This window comes from Pollicipes pollicipes, unplaced genomic scaffold (genome assembly GCF_011947565.3).
Source record: "Pollicipes pollicipes isolate AB1234 unplaced genomic scaffold, Ppol_2.1 Scaffold_6138;HRSCAF=7277_pilon_pilon_pilon, whole genome shotgun sequence".
Classification (NCBI taxonomy): domain Eukaryota; kingdom Metazoa; phylum Arthropoda; class Thecostraca; order Pollicipedomorpha; family Pollicipedidae; genus Pollicipes; species Pollicipes pollicipes.
In genome coordinates, this window is record NW_023596818.1 from 6,821,194 (window position 1) to 6,842,463 (window position 21,270).

The 21,270-nt window shown below is 53.4% G+C and overlaps 1 protein-coding gene across 1 annotated transcript; it reads left to right on the forward strand.

The window, feature by feature from the left end:
• Nucleotides 1-3,812: 3,812 nt before the first annotated feature.
• On the forward strand, nucleotides 3,813-20,093 carry LOC119106193 (endoplasmic reticulum resident protein 44). Its single transcript, XM_037229799.1, has 9 exons — nucleotides 3,813-4,006; nucleotides 8,669-8,744; nucleotides 10,071-10,223; nucleotides 12,507-12,685; nucleotides 14,171-14,286; nucleotides 15,817-15,964; nucleotides 16,767-16,908; nucleotides 17,304-17,437; nucleotides 19,078-20,093. Exons 1-9 carry the CDS (start codon nucleotides 3,953-3,955, stop codon nucleotides 19,288-19,290), a joined length of 1,215 nt encoding a protein of 404 aa, XP_037085694.1. The 5' UTR covers nucleotides 3,813-3,952; the 3' UTR covers nucleotides 19,291-20,093.
• Nucleotides 20,094-21,270: the final 1,177 nt, after the last annotated feature.

Consider the following 21,270-nt stretch of genomic DNA (forward strand, 5'->3'; position numbering starts at 1 on the left):
ACGGACGAGAGTCCTAGCTCGAGGTTTTCTGAGCTTCCATTGGTGTCCTCTTGTCACCTTCGAGTTGTGCCTTGTCAGGAACTCCTCTTCCGACAGCGACAAACCTCCGTGAAACAGCTGGTACACTGTTACCATGCCTTCCCTGCGACGACGGTAGTACAGCGAGGGCAACGGTCTGAGAGTCTGAGCCTCTCAGGGTATGGCTGGCGACTTAATTCATAGACAAGCCGGGTAGCTCGTCGCTGAACCCGCTCCAGCCGCTTCTGGTCCAGTTTGCCTAACGGGCCCCAGATGACGTCGCCGCGCTCTAAGTACGGACGCACTGAGATCTTGAAGAGCAATGACAACGTGCGAGCAGCAGAGTATTGGCAAAAGACCACCTCACGACCGCCAGCATCTGGTTGGCCTTGGAGATCGCTTCCGCCGTCTGCACGTGGAACTGGAGCCGGTAATCCAAGAAGATCCTGAGGTCTTTCTCGGTGGACTCGACCGCGATTTCGGTGGCGTCCAAGAAGTAGGTGAGCCTCAGGTTTCAGTTCCCGATGTGCATTATTTTAGACTTTGCTGCACTGAAGGGAAGCAGCCACTTCCTTGACCACTTGACCAGGGCGTCGAGGTCAACCTGCAGAGGTGAGTTAGTCAGGGGCCTCGGGACACGACAGTAGACATTGATGTCATCCGCGAACATCTTGACCACGCTTTGCACTTGTTCTGGCAGATCGTTCACGAAAATTATGAACAGCCTTGGTCCAAGCACTGATCCTTGCGGGATGCCGCTGACGACGTCGGTCCAGTCCGACTTCGAGCCCCAGATCCGCACTCTCTGCATCCTGTGAATAAGACAAACCCTAATCCAGCATAGGAAATTGCATCTCACACCGTAAACATGAAGCTTGGAGAGCAGACGGTTATGAGGCACAGAATCAAAGACTTTGCTGAAATTCAGGTACGCCACGTCCACTGGCTCTCCATCCTCTACTGCGGGGCTCCAATCTTCCATGACCTCTAATAGAAGGGTGATATAGGACCGCTTAGGGAGAAACCCATGCTGGGCTGCATGAAAAAGTCCAAACTCCAAGAAGTGATGAAGTAGGGCATCACGGACGAAAGTTTCGAGTATCTTGGAGGGAATGGCAGTAAGAGTCACTGGGTGGTAGCTCGCTGGAGACTGTCGGATGCCTTTCTTCAAGATCGGGACTACCTCGCCAAGCTTCCACTCCTGGGAGAGCCTTTCGGATGCCAAAGATTTTCGGAAAAGCATGCTGAAGGGCGCTGCCAGGACATCTGCGGACTCACAAATAAGCCTTGGGTGGACATCGTCTGGCCCAGGGGCGCTCGAGGTCTTCAGAGCAGTCAATGTCTTTACCACTGTCTGGCTAGAGATGTCCACGTCATCCAGAAAAGGTCCAGTTAAGTTGCACGGCAGCACAGGCATGGCACTAGTCCCTTCGTCCGTGAAAACACTGGCGAATAATTTACAGAGGACATTGGTCTTCCCTTCGTTACTGCTGGTCAACACTCCATCATCGGCAAGAAGGTCTCCCACCCTGCATATTGTGCGTAATCTTGAGTTGGCGTACCTCCAAAGGGCCTTGGGGTTTCTTTGAGGTCCGCCACTAATTTCATCTCATACTCTTTACGAAGGTTCCTGGTCAACTTCCGAAGGTCATTGCGACACCGCACAAACCTGGCATGGTCCAGAACATCCTGAGTCCGCATGTACGTACGCCATAGTTTTTCCTTAGTGTTCTTTAGCTGCATGGCCCTTAGGTTCATGTACAAGTTTTTCTTAGGTTTAGTCCTTCTCTTCACGGAGCAAACCTCAGTAGCCCTGGCGATTTTCTTCTTGAAGAACTTGTGAGCATCTTCGAGGCTGAGGTTCTCCATCAGCGACCAGTCCATTAGCCCGAGGGTGTCAGCCAGATACTCGTTCTTTGTGTGTGTCAGCTGGCCGGGACGAGGAGTTTGTAGCCCAGAGAAGCAGACCAAAGTGTACCTGATTACCACATGGTCACCGTTACCTAGCCCAGACAGGTATTCGATTTGGCTCACCATGCCCTCCTCGTTTGTGAAAATGGGATCCGGAACGCGAGGCGCTTCACCAACCCGGTAGAGTGTTGGCTGCTGGACATGCTGGAAGAAAAAACAGTCCTAGATGGAATCTATTAGTGAGTGGGTTGGGTGACTCTCTGGAGTTGATGACCGCTCTGTTGTCCAGTCAATCTGAGGCAAGCTAAAGTCACCTACAACCATCAAGTGAGAAAAGTGGGCTCTGCATGTTCTCTGAATAAAGTCTTCCAATTGGCCCACAATGCCTTGGATGTTGCCTGATGCATTTCTGTATATGCAACCAGGCAACAGGGCGTCCTTCCCACTCAAAACCATCTTCAGCCACACTTGCTACAGAGAACTTGACCCAAATGAGTGTTCAGCTGCATTTAGTAAGTTGGACACATAGACACATATGCCTCTCCTACCACCAGATCCGAGGTTGGGCAGAGATAGATTAAAGTTTGCGTACATGGTGTACCCGGACACCATACCGGAACCATACTGGAACCATACGTAGCCAGAATACAACAAATCTAGAAGTGACAGCAAAGTTATCATCATATATTACTTGACACACCGAATACTAACTTATCACGATGTATTTTGAACTAGACGAACTATGGTTTCGCATACATCGAAGCACTTTAACGACGCCTCAAATATGTCTCACCAGATTTGACTTGGCGTATATTTACTCAGCACAAATTCCGCAGCTTTTATGTCACGAATGCTACATTTTGAGGGCAGAAAAGTCCGATAAAAAGGCAAATATAGCTCTCTTACCAGAGCAATTTCCGCTATCGCTGTTGACGAAACAGGCGGCTTCCAGCGGCGCACGTCAAACACCGCGCCCCTCGCCACGTCAGCTGACTCCGAAGCAAAAGGGTTCACTAGCTACTCCAGCGACCGCGTAGCGAGGCGACGCCACTTGCCGGTAGACCTTGTATCGACATCTATACATCTATCGATGCTGCTCGGGTGCCACCTGCGGAGCACGCAAACGCAACCTTTATGCACGCAACACCCGGGTTCCAGTTTTCGTAAAACCGATCGGCGTTGGCCACTGCAAGTAACGCCGAGGGGCGGACGCCGTGCGCCGCTTTTGGACGCGCTTGATAGCGCAGACTATGTGGCATCGCCTGCCTGTCATCCTAGCAAGAAGGGCGGCTTCTGCGGGCCAATAGGAGTCTAGAGATAGTGACTGCTCTCACTAATACTCAGTCCCATAAAAGCCTCAGCCTCATCTCACTAATCCTCAGCCTCAGCCCAAAACCCTTCTTGGGAGTGACACCTTTTTCAGCCATAATCACATTTGTTTAGATTAATTTTATGTGTAAATGTCAGTGGTGGGTGTTGCCTAGCTGAGCCACCGCATTGATTCGCAGGTAATTATTATCGCCACCAATTGCCTGTCATAAGCTGACGAACAAGGAACGACTGCAAATGTTGACAAAAACATAATGGTCGAATGGCGAAAATTTTTCGCTATTGGAACGAAAAACTCCCCTAATTGTGCTGCCTGTGTAGGCATATAAAATTGTTGGGCCACATTTTTAGATATTTCACAGTTTATCCCTCACGACAATTTTATCTACCGTACTTTATTACGTTTAATAGCTTAAGGTAAATTTATAATTGATTAGATACACAGCTTCTGAGAATGAGTCTATCTACTAGGCATGTCAGTTTTTTAAGGTATCCGGAATAGCTCTCTCTGTTGATGCGCCATCAACGTCGATATTGTATTCCGCGACGTTTGGCTGTGCTGGTGGTTGGAGGACGTTCGTGGTCACTGGATGGCATGGAGTAGGGGCACGTCTCTCGTACGATTGTACCATTGCGTGCCCCCCATGCACAGGAAATTTGTTAAATAACATTTTTATCATAGGGAAGGGTTGCGATGGGTTATCGCGAGGCGGTATTCATGGGGAAGGAACAGCTGTTAACTGTGATGGTAAGTGACGAGTCATGCCTGGAAGCCATACTGCTGAAATACACGTTACACCCAATATTTCAGGCATAGCGGCGGTGTTACGGCAATAGTTTCAGAGCATGCACACTGTAAGTATCAAATCCGCGATTGTGGTGCCTATAATGGTGCATAAAGAGCCAATGTTGCAAGGATTTACAATGTCGCTATTTATATTTCAAACAAAAGTGCCTTCAAGATGTGTCAAAACACAAAAATAGGTTGAAAATTGATGAAAATTTAGCCTGGCCTGAGGTTCTGCATGTGTGTTCTGTAGGTGACCTCTTGAAAATACATCCCATATGCTAGACAGCTGCACTACATTGTTGCACCTTGTGCTCTTGCGCATCAAACCTAGGTAATACCAAAGTATGGAAAAGTTTCCAAGTGTTTCTGTGAAAAATGATTTGGAGCACTTCTCCTGAAATGACTTTTGCATCTTCCCTCCATAAAACATTTGCTCCCCATGTGCTGTAGTTGGTGATCATGCACCAACCAAACTGAGATTTCTAAAGTTTTGGTTGGCATTGGCTGCAATTTTGCTGCTCTATTGCATCTCCAGCAAAGTCTCCAGTACTATGGACTTGTTCAGTGTAACATGTATCCCTTACAGTTTGAAGCTGTGACATAGTTCATAGCATGTGTGATCAGATTGTGTTATGGCAGAGCTATTTTGCATGTGTCACACATATCATTTATCATATGCTGTCATGGTATGTCTGGGTATTATATATGCTATCATTTTATACATGGGGATATTATGTGATGGTCTCTAAATATTTGCCTTTTTTAGCATTAATTGTAAGCATCAGTATGTACATAATTGAAGGCATGCATATATAGCTAAAGAAATTAGAACTTTAGTTGTATTAATGTTGTCATACATCATTTAAGAGATTTCACAAGCCTGCTACACTTCAGACTTGCTTTTTACTGGCTTTTTTAAAAGAAATATCCAGTTTTTCACTCTCTCTCCTGATTGTTAACTCCTGTTTACCCTGTAAACTCCTGTATATGTTTCTAAATATGAATAATATTGCATTTGCACATGCATAATTTGCTGCTGTGAAAGAAATATTGATTGGGATGAAACTAGGGTGATGTTTGTTCTGTGTACATCATAATCCAGTCATAATGTTAACCAGCAAGATTATCAGAAATATTTAGGAATAGGTTGTCTATTACATCAAGCCTTTAGGATCTGTTAGGATTCCCAGTCCTCTGGAATGGTAAGAAGATCAGTATCCTGCCTTGACACTCTGCATTTTAGTGTATTGACACTCTGTATTTGCAGTGTCCAGTAACAGTGCTGGTCCATTTGCTTACGCGAGCTTCAAACATTAAGCCCACTGGATATTTGGGTGGAATTTCAGTGAGCATTGGGTGAAACCTGTGGATGGGGATCCCCATCATATGACTGTTTTTAGTGATCATGGAGCTAACCAGTGGGTCATATTTAGACAGGTTTCTGCTGTGAACCAGTACCCTAGTTAAAAATCAAAGGTGTTTTTGAGTTTGGTTTGAGTTTTGAGTGGTTTGAGTTTGAGTAGCTTCCTTAATATCACAATGATTCTGCATTTTGTCATTAAAATGGGGTTAATTGGTGATGTACTGATGGTATCATGACTGCAGCACCCTCTTAATAAATGACATTGTCATCTAGGTGTATTTCAGCATCGGTCAGTGCGTGCGGTAGTTTTCTGATCTTTGCCCGTGAGGAGACAATCACATACCCCAGTGTGCCAGTAATCTGCTGGCAGGTGGTCCAAGCACATGGTCTTTGTTGATGTGTGCAAGGGCCCCTCCCTGGTCCCCTGTTGACCGCTGGATGAGGGCGGGCTGACAGAGTGGGAGACGGCTCCTACACAGTGCTGGAGTCCGGCAGCATGCCGATCATGCCCGCAGTGATCCTCCAGTGCCAATTGCCCCTCCCCCCCTCCCCTTCTGGCCCGGCGCTGTGGTGCGGGCTTCCATCCAGCCGAACGAGACAGCTTTCCGGGGACCGCGGAAAAACCCAGACCCGCGACCGCGGCTGAGTTTTCGGGCAGAAGACCTGTTACAAGTCTGTGTCCAATTTTAAGTAGATAAGCACTTTAACAAGCTCACTGATGACTTCGAGATCAAAGTGTGTGGCAGGGAAGCTGTGTGTGTGGCGAGTCTTGTATAACCCTGAACAGGCTCTAATTCCGGATTGTCCGGCTCCCGTTGCCGTGCTTCATGATGCGAAATGTGCCAATCAATCCGGTGTGCTAGTTCTCCAGACACGTCGTGTTGCGTAGGCGGGCCATTCTGCCATTTGGGAGTACCTGCTGCAGCTGTGCTGGCCGCATTGTGTGTGTGGTGGGTGTGGGACGAGGGCATTTGGGACTGACATATCAGTGATCATGTTATCAATGAGTGTGCGGCGAGGTAGCCGTCACCCCGCCAAGGGTGCGGACGGGGTAACCGTCACCCCACCAAGGGTGCGGACGAGGTAGCCGTCTTCCCACCAAGGGTCGCAGACGAGGTGGCCGTCTTCCCACCAAGGATACGGACGAGGTAGCCGTCACCCCGCCAAGGGTGCGGACGGGGTAGCCGTCACCCCACCAAGGGTCGCAGACGAGGTGGCCGTCTTCCCACCAAGGGTACGGACGAGGTAGCCGTCACCCCGCCAAGGGTGCGGACGGGGTAGCCGTCACCCCACCAAGGGTGCGGACGAGGTAGCCGTCTTCCCACCAACGGTGCGGACGAGGTAGCCGTCGCCCCACCAAAGTCTGTATGCGGCCACTCGCTGAGTTGCGGTGCCTTCCTGACGTTGTGCAGTTGGCAAATATGATATCAATGTTCAATGGAGAGGACAGTAGGAGCCTTCAGAATACAGTTTGATATCCCTGCTGCCCCTTTTTGGGAGCGTCATGGCATGAACCTACACAGAGAAGGAGCCTTCAGAATGCAGTTTGATATCCCTGCTGCCCCTTTTTGGGAACGTCACGGCATGCACTGTGTGTGATGAGCTGTCCCCCACTATGTTTCGTTCGTGCTGCAGCCTGAGCGGCATGGTTTAAGTCCTGAGGCGTTGGGGCAACCCGAGCGTTAATGTTTATGTTAAGTCTGCCTGGGAGGCCATATTGGACTGATGCCAGACGCGTGCCATTTACATTGGTTATTCAGCTGCGCTTTCAGAACGTCAACCATATGCTCCTCCCCCGCACGCCCACCATTCGAGGGAACGTGCACTGCGGGGATTCGTCTCGTATCTGTCCGATTGGCGTCATAGGCTCGTGGTCAACGGAACACTTTCGATTGAAAAGCGGTTGGCCCATGGCCCTGTGGAGGGTGACTCCTTTTCACCGTGTATTGAAGATCATCTGCGTCGCATTGAATGCGGCTGCTTCCTGCTTGCCGGTGATACGAGTTTTTCAGCCGTTTCGCGTCCCCAGCTAATGGTAGTGGAAGGCGTGGAGGGATCTGGATTATGACGAAGCATTATCTGTCAGATGGGGCCGACCGTCGATCCTCCACAATCTCAAATGCTCAGGCTGGCCTTCCCACCTCCAGACCAAGTATATCTCTGATGTCCTCTCCCGATCAAGTATTTTTCGGCAGAATTGGCCGTAAACACGTGTGTAACTTAATACACTCCAGCATTCGTGATTTGTTTTTATAGCACTGAATACCAAACTAATTTCTCACATATCTCTGACGTAGTCAGTGGGGGCACGCGAGCACGCACCTCCGTATTCCGTCTTGACAAGGCGGTCCCAGCAGGCCAAAATTCAGCCGAATCGCAGTGATGATGGCGTAGTTTGCGAGCCTGCGATTGACGGCAGAATATAGGAGCGTGATCGGGACGGGGCAGCCAATTACCGCTCATGGTCCACATGACATTTTGTGGGTCGACAGAGAACTGCGCACGCTGCTCATTCGGTAGCCTAATCATGCATCATCCAGGAAAACAGCGGCTCTTCCGTAGAATACTCATCTGCTACAGTTCAAAATCCCACCCCTAGTAGCGCAAAGAGTGCTGCACGATATACCCTCATCTGAGAAACATCTCCCCGTGAGATTTGGGCTCTCAAGTCATGTTCACCTGTTTCTCATCGCACGCGCGGCCTTGACCGTTCCGCGCTTAAGTTAGGCTCACCGAACAGCGCGCTCTCATCAAAATAGCTTAGAGCGGTCTGTTCTGTAGGCTGCCAAGCTTTATGGACACTTTACTGGCAAGTAATACGAGCGTGGGTGTCTTACGACAGCTTTGTATGTTAGAGTGCTTGTTATCGACTGCGATTGAACTCTGTACTGTGGCGTCTTCGATCACCGTTATGGCATGTCATCCATTGTTTTCTTGATACTGCATTATGCTTCAGATGAATTGCCTGTTTTTGAATTTGGTATGAAATACTTTGCTTGTCGATTGAGCTCTGCTCTGTTGGTGGTAAAATAAATTAAACACATAGACAGAATTAGCATGTTACGGCTGAAGACGGCCAAAGGTTGCTATATTTGCAAAACCTGTGAAGCAAAAAAACAACAGATTTTGCACTATGGCGCATCATAAAATGCTTTGAATATTGCCCTGATGCTCTCTCAAAGTGGGACTACTTGCATTAGCTGTGAAAAATTTGATGTCAAATTGTATCAGATGACAAGCCTGTTGATTTCTTTCAGCTGCTGATGGTGCACATCCAGTGTTCAAACTCGGGTGCAGTGCAGTTCACGTCTGAAAACTTTGACAAAACAATAGGTAAGAACATGCACCCACCATTTGTGTCATTTATATGTCTGATGGATGAAACCACCTTTTATTGTGATAATTTCATGGGGAGGTATTGATTCTCCTTCCATGCTAGTAAGCATGTATGACTGGCCTCTACAAGTGTTTTAGTGAAGGCAAGTACTTACTGATTATGTTCTGAAGCTGTCTTTCATTAACTGGTGTGTTGTGCTTGGCCAAGGGACAGGAAATGGATTCAAAGTTTGTGTATAGTTCTTCAATTATTCAGTTCCTGTTGGACTTTCACTAATGTGGCAGGGTGGTACCCATCAATGCATCATTGCCTTGGAGTCTGGGAGCCAAGATTTTGGTGGCCACTTTGATGAATCTAATTTTCTATAATTTTTGACATCCAAGCTCTACTGCTGTACTTGCCACAGATCAGTGCGTGCATTAGTGGTACTGTGCTGTGCTGTGCCAGTGCTGCGCTGAGCCTATGATTGTGACGTGGTGTGTTGGATATTAAATGTAGTCTAGCTTAAAATGTATGTAGCCGTTAATTTGGCAGTACTGCAATGGCTTGGTCTGTCTGGCCGGAGCTGGAGCGCTGGGCATCCCGCAGCAATGTCGCGTGCTAGTTGACTACACACGACAATGCCCCAGGCTACCATATACGACACCGACTCAGGCTACCACACACGACACTGACCTAGTCTACCACGCACGACACGGGCCTAGGCTGTCACAGACGACACCGACCTAGTCTACCACACACGGCACGGGCCTAGGCTACCACACACGACACCGGCCTAGGCTACCACACACGACACCGACTTAGTCTACCACACACGACACGGGCCTAGGCTACCACACACGACACCGGCCTAGGCTACCACACACGACACCGACCTAGTCTACCACACACGACACGGGCCTAGGCTGTCACAGACGACACCGACTTAGTCTACCACACACGACACGGACCTAGGCTACCACACACGACACCGGCCCAGGCTACCACACACGCCACCGACCTAGGCTACCATACGCGATACCGACCCAGGCTACCACATACGACACCGACCCAGGCTACCACACACGACACCGACCCAGGCTACCACACACGACACCGGCCTAGGATACCACAAACGACATCAGCGTAGGCTACCACACAAGACACCGACACAGGCTGCCACACACGATACCGACCCAGGCTACCACACACGACACCGGGCTAGGCTACCACACGACACCGGCCTAGGCTACCACACACGACACCGGCCTAGGGTGCCACACACGACACTGGCCTCAGCCAACCGCTGGTGTTTGGTCGACTGACGGGACCTCCTGCCGCAGCCTCCACCGAGCTGGTGTTTGTGAACTTCTACGCCGACTGGTGTCGCTTCAGCAACATGCTGGCGCCCGTGTGGGACAGCGCCGCCGACCTTGCCACCTCCCGGTTCGACGGCGGCAGGGTCGTCATGGGCAAGGTCGACTGCGACCAGCAGGGTGAGCCCTCGACGGGCGTCCAGCCGTTATCGCGAGCTCGCCGGCGCACAACGGCGCCGCGGGCCGGGCGCATGCCCGCATTGTAGCCGCCTGCGGAGATTGCTACGCTCTGGTCGCCGACGCGCGTGCTGTGGCGTCATTAGAGGACTGGCTGATGGTGATCCACTGGCGGTCGGCGCTGGTAAATGTTGAGCGCTCGGAAACCCACTGTGGGGTCGCGAGTTAGAAGCGTGTGAGTCCTCGCTACAGCCCCCCTCCTCTCCCCCCCCCCCGCTCCAAAATTTGCTTCGAGGCGATCAGAGTTGCAAACCGGGTGGGGCGCGCGCGAGCGTCGTTAACCGCCCCATGATGGCATGCCCCACGTATCGTGCCTGGGCCCGAAATTATTTCCAAGCGCGCGTAATGGTTAAGGCATTGGCTGATGTGTTCAACCATGTTTTTTTATCTATCCCAGTGATGGACAAGGTCATTTAGACAACGGGCTTTCACACGGGTGTTCTTATCGGGGGCGGCTGTTGGCCGCCGTGGCCGGCACTCGAGTCCGTTCGGATCACAGGACAGACAGTTCGATCGTTACAAAACACGCACTACTTCTGTACTCATATGACGATGCCACCACAGCAGCATCGTACACTGAACAGGAGCACTGCCTGTGCGCTTCCCGTCGTTGCCAACCCGTCTCCCGACCGCGGCCGGCGCGTTGGCGGGCCAGGCGGCGTCGGACGGCGCTGGCTGGCAGCAGGGGTCGCGGCTGACCCGCACCTGTGCCCGGTGACAGCTGACATTTGCACCTGCCCGTGGGAGTCCCCCCCCCCCCCCCCTGCAGCGCGAGCGCCTCCACACTGAAACGGCTGAATCGCGTGTGAAAATATTGCTGAATATTACTCAAACTAACCGGTCGAATCGCACGTAAAACTATGCTGCCGAGGGCGTCTTGGTACTTCGCTGTCACTGGAGATACGCATGGGTTTTCCACGACGCACTGCGCGCCTGTCTGTTTCGAGGTGTTCCTGATCCACCCATTTCCGCGGTTCACATGTACAAACGGTCCAAGGTGTCAGCACCGCGCGAGGTGGGCCCACCTGCTCCGGCCGCGGGGTACACCTGTCTCTCACCGGAAGCAGGAGCGCGCCTGTCCGTCTTTGGCAGCCATGTGCGGCCGGTCTATAGCAGGCGCCACACAGGCACCTGTGCTAAAGCGTTGGAAACGGGTCTGTCCATCGCGAGCGACGTTGTTCCGCTCGTCAAAACACGATTTGCCGGCCGACGCCCAGCTCTGAAAGCTTAACTCACGTACCGTGCGGCTTGATGTTCGACTTTAGCAAATGTACCGCACCCAACTGTCGGGTAGCGGGACATACAGTGGATACCCCGGGAGACAACGATTGATGCACCGAGTCCAGGCGCATTGTTTGACGCGGCGAAATCCCATTCTCTCTTTAAATGGGTATATAATTAATATGTCGGCACGCATTGCGCCGAGCCGGGTTTGTAAACACGCATCCATCCGTGGACACAAGGCAGACGGCCGTGCGATGATTGAAACGTGCCTCAAGAAACATTTAGAGCTGCCGTGTTCAACTTGCTTTGTAATCCGTAACGCAAGGTAATTTTTTAGGTGATAGACCCCGTTCTTGATGTTACGTTTCCCGTGCCAAATATGGCGTGAAGAACGTTATATATTACGTGGTGTTTCATACTTATGTTCTCTTCTGTATCACGTTCCCTGCCTATGGAGTGAAGCGTACCGTTCACTCAAAAGGCTGTCATATGTGTCTCCCGCATGCCTCGAGGTACACCTGCTCTCCCCTGGAGTGAGGTACAGCCGCCTGTGCCCCGGCCCAGCGCGCACCTGACTCCCCTGGCGTGGAGTGCAGCCGCCTGTGCCCCGGCCCAGCGCGCACCTGACTCCCCTGACGTGGAGTACAGCCGTCTGCGTACTGACGCAGTGTGTACCTGACTCTCCCCTGGTGCGGGCTACAGCGGCCTGTGCCCTGAGACAGTGTGTACCTGACTCCCCTGGTGCGGGGTACAACCGTCTGTGCTCTGATGCAGTATGCACCTGACTCTCCTCTGGTGCGGGGTACAGCCGTCGGTGTGCTGACGCAGTGTGTACCTTACTCTCCCCTGGCCCGGGGTACAGCCATCTATGCCCTGACCCTGTGTGCACCTGACTCTTCTGGTGTGGGGTACACCCGTGTATGCCCTGATACAGTGTGCCATCCCCTGGTGCGGGGTACAGCCATCAGTGCCTTGACGCAGTGTGCACGTGCTCTTCCCCAGATGGGATCGCGTCCCGGTTTCACATCAGCAAGTACCCGACGCTGAAGCTGCTGCGTAACGGCCACCCGGCCAAGTCAGAGTACCGCGGCCAGCGCAGCGCCGAGGCGCTCGTGCGCTTCCTCGAGGACGAGCTGCGCGACCCGGTGCGGGTCATCAACGCCACCAGCGACCTGCGAGAGGTCGGTGTGCGCCGCCGGCAGCCGGATGGCCTGGGGGTGTCGCGTCGCGAGCGCCATCTATTCCTTCCGTCCGTCGCGGGCCGTCTGGTGATCGCTGTGGAAAGAGCCCGTGCACCGCAGCTGTTGGGCCTGCGTGCGGCTGGGGGCGATGCAGGCTGGGGTGCCGGCCCCGGTGTTTTTATAAAGATGTGCCGCTAATCTCACGCGAGCAGCAGGTGGGAACGGTGCATTGATGTTGTCAGAGTTCTGCTCTTTTGTGCTGTGTCCAGGTGGGAAGTGTTGAACAGTTTCGAGACATTGAAGGGTTTGATCCTAAACAAGATACGATCAGACGAAGCGGTAAGATGCCGCTTCAAGATGCCCCGGGTGGCGCGCCGGTGTGCCGCCGGGTGCCGTGGCGCTCCCCTGCTACATTGGAGTCAAGCAGGGCGACCTAGGCCGGTCCGGGGCGGCCGCCGTAACCGGCCAAAGGGCGTCCCCCGCGCCCCCGGCCCGGCTACTCCCCGAAATGGCCGGGGCTCCCCGCACCCGCGCTTCCAACCGGGGTGGTGGCGGTGCTTTCGGATTTATCGGTGGGCGGTTCATGGTCTCGAGCGCAAAGTGAACGGCTCGCTGTAGTGACGAGGGTGCAGAGCACCAACGGCTCACTGTGGTGACGAGGGCGTAGGACACCAACGGTTCGCTGTGGTGACGAGGGCGCAGATCACCAACAGCTCGCTGTAGTGACGTGGGCTCAGCACCAACGGCTCACTGTGGTAACGAGGGCGCAGAGCACCAGCGGCTCGCTGTAGTGACGTGGGCTCAGAACCAACGGCTCATTGTGGTGACGAGGGCGCAAAGCACCAACGGCTCGCTGTGTTGAGAGGGCTGAGCACCAACCGTTCACTGTGGTGACGAGAGCTCACAAAACCAACGGCTCACTTCGGTGACGAGGCGCTCTTCTGTATAGAGTACGAAGATCGCGCATTTTGAAAGTGTGGTCGAGTATTCCTGGAAGCCTGGCTGTGATGCGACGGAAAACATCGGAAGTGATGGAGAGATTCTAATTCGGGGATCGAACCCGATGCCGTGGAAGGTTTGAGTTGTATTTAGCTGTCGTTCCATATACAATGCGGGAGAACGCCAGGGCGGTCAGACGCCAGGTGATCTACTGACCTGTCGAAGACATCTTGCAAGCCGCCACTAAATGCTTCATTCAACATATCCCCGTGGATTTGCCCGGTGTCTTGTGAACCTTCCGTTTGTAACTCGGGTTCATAACGATTCTTCCGTACCGCGGCACGCACCGTCTTGTTTTTTCAAGAACCATCAGGTGATCCCGACTGCCCATGACCGATGCACTGGCTGGCGAAAACGGCTGATGGATGTGGTCAATGCAGGCGCTCCATAACAGGGACGTGATCATGTGCGTCACATCCTCTTAAGAAAAAGGTTGAGTGCTTCGAACTGCGACTGCGTGACATGACCCCACTTCTCGTTTTCCAGGAGAAGAAGGGTCAAGTGATCGGCTACTTCGAGAGCCGGGCGTCCACCAACTACCAGTCGTTCCAGCGCATGGCCACGGCGCTGAAGGACGAGTGCCACATGATCGCCGGCTTCGGGTAGGACGTCACCGGATTGAGCAGGGGCGAGGTGACGCTGGCGGCGGGCAGCACAGTGACGGCTGGATGGTCTTTCAAGAGTGTGTGACAAATATCACGTGATCTGGCAACTGGCAACGCCATGTTATCTGACACCTTTTTGGCTGCGGGCTCAATCGCGTTCCCAGTCTGAGCTAGCGTGGTGGTAGGAGACGGAGAGGAAAGACGGAATTTTCTTCGGTAGTACAGGCTGTCAACCTGTGACGATATTAATTTTGGATCCCATATGTACGATCATTTGCATTTATTGGACGGTAATTCACCGCGATTCAGTCAAATGCCGCATGGCATGCATATTTATCGGGAGCATAGTTTTGCAAAAAAATGATTTGGAGAGGGGGCTGAACAGCTAGAATGATGTAACATACCCTCAAAATAGTTAGCAAATGGGTTTCTCTACCGATTCCGCTCACTTTCTTCTCGAAGTCGTGGAGGGAGCTGTAGTCCAACTCTGGTGGGGGGCTGGACCCCCTTCTCCCATGGCTGAGTAGGAAAATACACTTCTGATATTTATAGCTGCTTAGGAGAGTTGTATGCAGTGCAATATCACCACTGACGACATCGCGTCTCGTCGGCATAGCTTGCTCATTATACCGGACCGAAGAGACGAGTTTTCACCAGGAAATAAATAATCTTGACTAGCATAGCTTAAATAGCGACGTAATTTGAGGTTGCAAGCAGCATGCTTGCAAGCCGGTTACGGCGAGTCTTTGGTGAAAACGTAGTTCTTCGCGGCCTGGCATTCCACAAGCGTGCCAACCGTATATCTTGGGAACGCAAAGGAGCACGCAGCACTCACCACGAGTGCCACGTGAGTGCACGAGGGCACAGCTCGAGTGCCAGAAGATGTGGCGTTGCCAGATCATGTGACATTTGCCACGCGCTCTTGAAAGATCTTCCCGGTGCCGTCCGGATTGTGCCATTTGCCAGCCACGGATTGTCGTCATGGGTTGCCATTTGCCAGCTATCATCATGGATTGTCGACATGAGTTGCCATTTGCCAGCCATCATCATGGCTTGTCGACATGAGCCGCCATTTGCCAGCCATTATCATGGCTTGTCGACATGAGCCGCCATTTGCCAGCCGTCTCTGGCGACTGACTGTTGCTGTGGATAGCGGCTGGGCGCTGGCCGGCCTGACACAGCTGCGGCGCTGTGCCAGCTGGTCCAGAGCCGCGGCTGACGGTCGGTGTCATAGCGTCTGTTCTGCTTCTCTTCTGGCCACGTGAAGCAGTCGAGCGGTTGTAGAACATGCATGCATATGCAGGGAAAGACAATGGCTCGGCTATATAGGTAAAATGACGCGGACATGTAACTGCCTAAATATTACGATGTCGAGCTTTAGCAACGCATCGGCCACTGATGCAGCAGCGCTGACATGACAGTGCAGATCCGCTAGCGAAGGAAGACGGCCCGACTGCTAGTGCGGTACACCGCGCGGCGCCGGCCAGGCCACGTGACGGGACGCGCGCGGCGTGTGTCGGTCGGCAGGGAGGCGTTTCGCCACCTGCTGCCCTCCGGCCGGGACACGGTGGTGGTGCGCAAGGCCGGCTCCTCCGAGGAGGTGTCGCTGCCCAACCTGGACATCATGAACACGCAGAAGCTCACCGACTGGGCGCAGAGGACCTGCGTGCCGCTGGTCAGTCAGAAGTGGTGGTAACGGCCCCGGCTGCTTAGGGGGAGGGGGGGGGGGCAGTGTTCGACTGTTTAGGGAGGGGGGGGGGGACTGTCCGGCTGTTTACGGGGATTGTCCGGCTGTTTAGAGGGACTGTGTGTGGCTGTCTAGGGTGTCAGGCTCTTTGGTGAGGCAATCTCGTGTTTCGTGAGGGGAGCATCCCTGTGATAGATAGTTTGGGTGCTTTGTGGGTCAACCACGGGGGTTCCGCGAGGCTATGTCTGACTACCCTGGCCTCCGGGCTCACTCCGCGGACGCCACCTTAAGTGGATCTGGTTGCTGAGGGGCTTCTCGTGTTGCTCTCTGCTGTGTGGTTAGTGGCCTCACACCATCGCCTCTGATATGTACCGTTTTGAATGCTCTCGTCAACCGTTGTGACAAGGAGTGGCGTATTCACAGGCATACCAGATGCCTTGGAACTGGTTAGAGCCCCATTTCTTTACCTGTGACTCATGCAGAGGCGTTAAGATCATGTACCGCTATCATAATCAGGTATCAAACCACGTGAACATCACGTGGTCTGACCCTGTGAGGCGGATGTGGTGCCACATCTCGGGGCGGTCTCCTTGGCCCACTTCGTTGCTATCCGCCGGAGGTTCAGGACCCCCTGCGTGCAGACCAAACCACAGTCGGTGTGAGGCCCCGGCTCGCGGCGCCGGCGGCCGCCGTCAGCACGGCTCGACACTGCATGACTGCCGAGACCCCACGCCGGCCCGCCTGGCCGCTGTAAGGCCGCGCTGCTGACGCGGACGCGTGCCGCCGCCAGGTGCGGGAGATCACGTTCGGAAATGCCGAGGAGCTGACCGAGGAGCGGCTGCCGTTCATGATCCTCTTCCACCACCCGGACGACAAGGAGACGCCGCAGCAGTTTGTCCGCGTGGTGGAGCAGCAGCTGTTCTCGGAGAAAAGTCAGTGATGGCGTTTTGCGTGTGGGTGGTCGGCCGTTGGTCGTTGAGGGCGCGCCGACTGCTGGAGTCGTCTGGCGCCGTTTTTGGCTGGGTTGGCTCGGGACGGAGTCGATCGTCTCGCCGGGGAGCCAGATGCTGGTGCCGAGGCGACGGCTCGGGTGTCGGCCGGAGCGCTGTGCCATTGGCTTTCGGTGGCCTGGCCAGCGCCGCGGGCGTATCTGCCGCCTTTCTGGCGGCCCCGGCTCCAGCGAGGGGTGACGACCCGTCCGTCCGTTTTCGGGGGCGCTTTTTGCGACCTGGTCACGTGACCTGTCCGTCCACGTCGGCATCACCGGCGACGGCGGTCACGTGACCCGTCCGTCGCCGTCGATAACGGTTGTTTTTACGTGCCGCAGACGGCATCAACTTCCTCACGGCGGATGGCCTGCAGTTTGCGCACCCGCTGCACCATCTGGGGAAGACGAAGGAGGACCTGCCGCTGATCGCCATCGACAGCTTTCGCCACATGTACGTCTTCCCCGACATCAAGGTGAGTCGCTGGCGACGGGGAAACTGAAGTAATCGTATTAAATCGAGAAAATAGTCGTCTTTAAGGGAGTGTCCCGTCTTTGTGGCGCATTTCAAAAACATACCCTGACGAAACCTTAGGGCTAGTTACGTGTAGTGATGGCACTGGGCAGTGCCACTGCAGCACCTTGAAGACAAGATGAGGATATCAATTTGTAATTTTTCGAGTCCAAGTCGTGCTGTCAACCTCTCGTAACAGCACTCCCCTGCAGTCGCGGCACCGTCGCCATGTAAACCGCCGTGGCACCTGTACTGGTGCAAATAAAGAAAATTTTTGTCGTATACCCAGAGGGCAAGGCGAGGGCCAGTTGCCGAGAAACGAATTGGTTGAAGCTCGAACCAGTGCGTCACAATGGACCACGTGATACTCCCATTCTCAAAGCCAAAGTGTGCTTCGAAAAGAGCCACTGGTAACCGCCGTACGGAAGACATCAAAGCTTTAGTACAACGTTTCATTGCATTCGGGGGTAATAGCCCGCATGCAATGAAGCGTTCGCTTATCTTTTTGTCAAAATAGCGTGTTTCAAGCTTTCGTAGTATTTATTTCACGAGTATTTTGACAAGCTAGTGTGTCCATATATTACAGAACTTACACTGTAAAACCGGGCAAATGAAATGTTTTACTCTCATAGTTGCGAGCAGCTGGGGGCCAACGGCACTGCTTCTGCAGGGCGGTTGCTTCAGATCAAAATTCTGGGCCGTTCTGAAGGATTTTGAGAAAGCTGGTATGACTGATCAAGTCATGCGCGTTTGATCTAACGGTCGGGCGAAAACAGATAAATGGATCTAAATGAAAAGTTCAACAAGGTGGCATACTCCCGTGAAATTGATCACCAGCACATGTATGCGGGGTTTTGTGCAAGAGCAAAAAGAGTTTGAGGTTGAAATTAATCCAGAACCGGCCTGATTGGCATAGAACCCGGCTGCAGTAGAACGTGCACCCTTGTGGCAGACTTTTTGTAGAGTAATGTGAGGTGATAGGGCGACGTGACAGGCGACGTGATAGTGCTGTCAAGACACCTTTGATGCCAGCAACTCTATGTTTGTTATCATAACGAACGTTATTTTGGGTAGTGGTTATAATCTACGAAGAGTCTGGCAGGAGTTAAGACATCGTGATAGGAGGGAAGGCCATCAAATGCGTGCCGATGGCAATGTTGCAGACATTTGGCAGCTCAAAGCGAGCAGCAAGCTCCTGGGGTCAGAGTACCCACGGCCAGTAGCGTGTGGTCGTCTTGTGCTACATAGCCCGTTGTTGGTGGCCTGAGGCTATTGTTTTCTTTTGACGGTGTTAAATGTCTAAAACGTAAATATTGCCGTACGTTTGATTTCTCATATTTTTACTGTTTGCCTACATTGTGTCTAGCATATGTACGCAGCTGACTTCGGGAATACGGGTAAAATGAAAATCCGGGACAAAATGAACAGCCAGCACCCGTACCGCGCAGCGGGCTTGTACGCTGTATTCAACGTTCGAGTCATCTGAGAGATCGAATTCAGTGCTCTCAGCCGATCGTGACCGTTGTGGCGGCGTCGCCACCGGTGAGATGGGGCCCAGCAGCCCCGGCCGCCGTAACACCGCCGGGCCGGCCGCCCCCGTAGGAGATGGAGTCGCCGGGTCGGCTGAAGCAGTTCATCGACGATCTGCACTCCGGCAAGCTGCACCGGGAATTCCACTACGGCCCCCAGCCAGTGCCGGCGGCGGCGGCGGGCACGCAGCCGACCACTCGGCCGCCCACGTCGCCGCCGGAGTCCGTCTTCAAGAAGCTCGGGCCGTCCGAGAGTCGCTACAGTCTGCTCAAGGATGAACTGTGACCGGGGCGGGCCGACTGCAGACGAAGGGTCGGCAGAGATCGTCGCCAAGTCGTCGCCGGGGCGAGGGGGTCATGCGAGTACGGCCGGCGGCGGCTCCCGCTAGGTCATCAGGAAACCAAGAGGCTTATGTTTGTGTTGCGGCCGGCGGCGGTGACGTGTTGCGGCCGGCAGTGATCATCGCTAAGTCATCACCGAGTTGCGGGACTTCTACTTGTGTTACCTCCGAGAGCTTGTTATTCGCCGCAAATCAGCGTGCCGCCGGGGCCCTTGTGCGGAGTGAGGAGAATGAGGAGAGCCGCTCCACTCCGGCCCGCCGTCGCCTTAGCAATGAAGTCGGCATACCGGTGCCGACGGTTTGTTTTCGGGTGCTCCGAGTGGGGACGGCCGGTGCAGGAGCGATCGATGGGGAGCCCGGTCCGGTCCGCGGTGTTGATTTTGTGGTGAGCGATCTTGTCTGCCTGCCCTGTGACGCGTGACGCCCGGTCGGCCATACGCCGGAAGTGCGCTGACAGCTGGACCGCGCCCCCCGAAGAGGCTGGCTCGGCGGGGAAATCGGATGGTAGAAGGCCAGTGTTACGAGCTAGTGAACGGTAACGGACGGCGCGAGACTTATCAGGCGCCGCGTGATATCAGAGGGCATCAGTTTCCTGCACCTGTTGTGTTCCGTGTCTCTGCGATATTTGTGCACGATTGCGGGCGAAATTGTGTGATTTTGCATAGCCATTGTGTTCGTTTCCATTACATCGAGCGCGCGTCTCAACCCACCGAGCTATGAGTGAAAATAAACAATCAAAACGTAGGCATGATGTTGTTCCTCTATCTCTATGAGTTCACGGGAGGGAAGGTCCATGACTTTCAAACCCGTTAAGCACGTCGGTTCTGCACGATGGACTGACATCCATGAAAATCACGCCCCATGGCTTTGCGATCAGATGGTACACTCTTTCTGATGTCGCAACTACGTCATCTAAAGTTGAGAATTTCTGTGCTATTATGGACACAGCTATGGCCTGTGTCTACAACCAGTGTTCGAAACGGACCTTGATAATTTCCCATAGTTCGCAGCCAGGGGGGGGGGAGGCAGTTGCCACCCTGCCATTGAGTCAGGGGGCAAGAAAAATGTCCCCAAGGTTGGAAGACTTTTTCCCGCTGACTTTTTGTAGCATGGCACCCAACCTTGTTCCGGCAGATGCTAGTTGGCGAAAGGCGAAAGGGTTTCTGTACGGTCGTATGGTGTGTTCGTACCAAGACATTTGCTGACGTGTGAAAGGTCCCCGGACGGCTGCGGGCGACACATACGCACGAGCGCGCGCTGGCGGTTTCGATGTCTTAAAACCGCTTAGACTAAACTAAACAAATTAAGGGCTACTATTTTTTTTTCGAAAAACACCGACATGGCTGTCATAGCATAGCATAGCTGGCATAGAGGACACCCACCTAAACTTGCAGTTGCAGAAGCATAGTGGCATAACTGGTCTGCCATGCGAAAGCTACAGACATATTTTGATGAGTAGGACACAAACTGTCAGCACAGAAAGCCATACGTGACTGACACGAAGCTGTTTTGTCTTACAATATAATTACATATCATATAGTTATAGTTCACAGCCTTCGAGCATCGCCTGTGCCAGGACAGCCGAATTTCTAGCGCCACGTACAGGCTGATCACGCAATGACCATGACCAGTCATGCAATGACAGCCGATCACATGAGGTCCACGTCACTTCACAGTTAATGCCGTTTGCTTTCGATCATCTGTCATTATAGCTTTCAACATCCGTGTCCGAACAGTGACAGCATGGCAGGCGCGGCACACCGGCGCGCTCACCGACGCAGAGTCGCCCCGGCGTCACCATGGCTCGCGCTGTCACCCTGCTGCTGCTGCTGGTGCTGCTGAGCTCGCTGGCGGCGGCGCTAAAGCTGAAGTCGGGGAGCATTCGCTTGTGCGGCGATAACAGCCACTGCTTGAAGGGCCAGATA

Bases quoted from the DNA above. Each gene is read 5' to 3' on its own strand.
- LOC119106193 (XM_037229799.1), top strand. From the start codon at position 3,953: ATGGGTTATCGCGAGGCGGTATTCATGGGGAAGGAACAGCTGTTAACT. The intron at 12,686-14,170 runs GTCGGTGTGCGC...CTCGTTTTCCAG, and splicing joins CCACCAGCGACCTGCGAGAG to GAGAAGAAGGGTCAAGTGAT. The intron at 17,438-19,077 runs GTGAGTCGCTGG...CCGCCCCCGTAG, and splicing joins ACGTCTTCCCCGACATCAAG to GAGATGGAGTCGCCGGGTCG.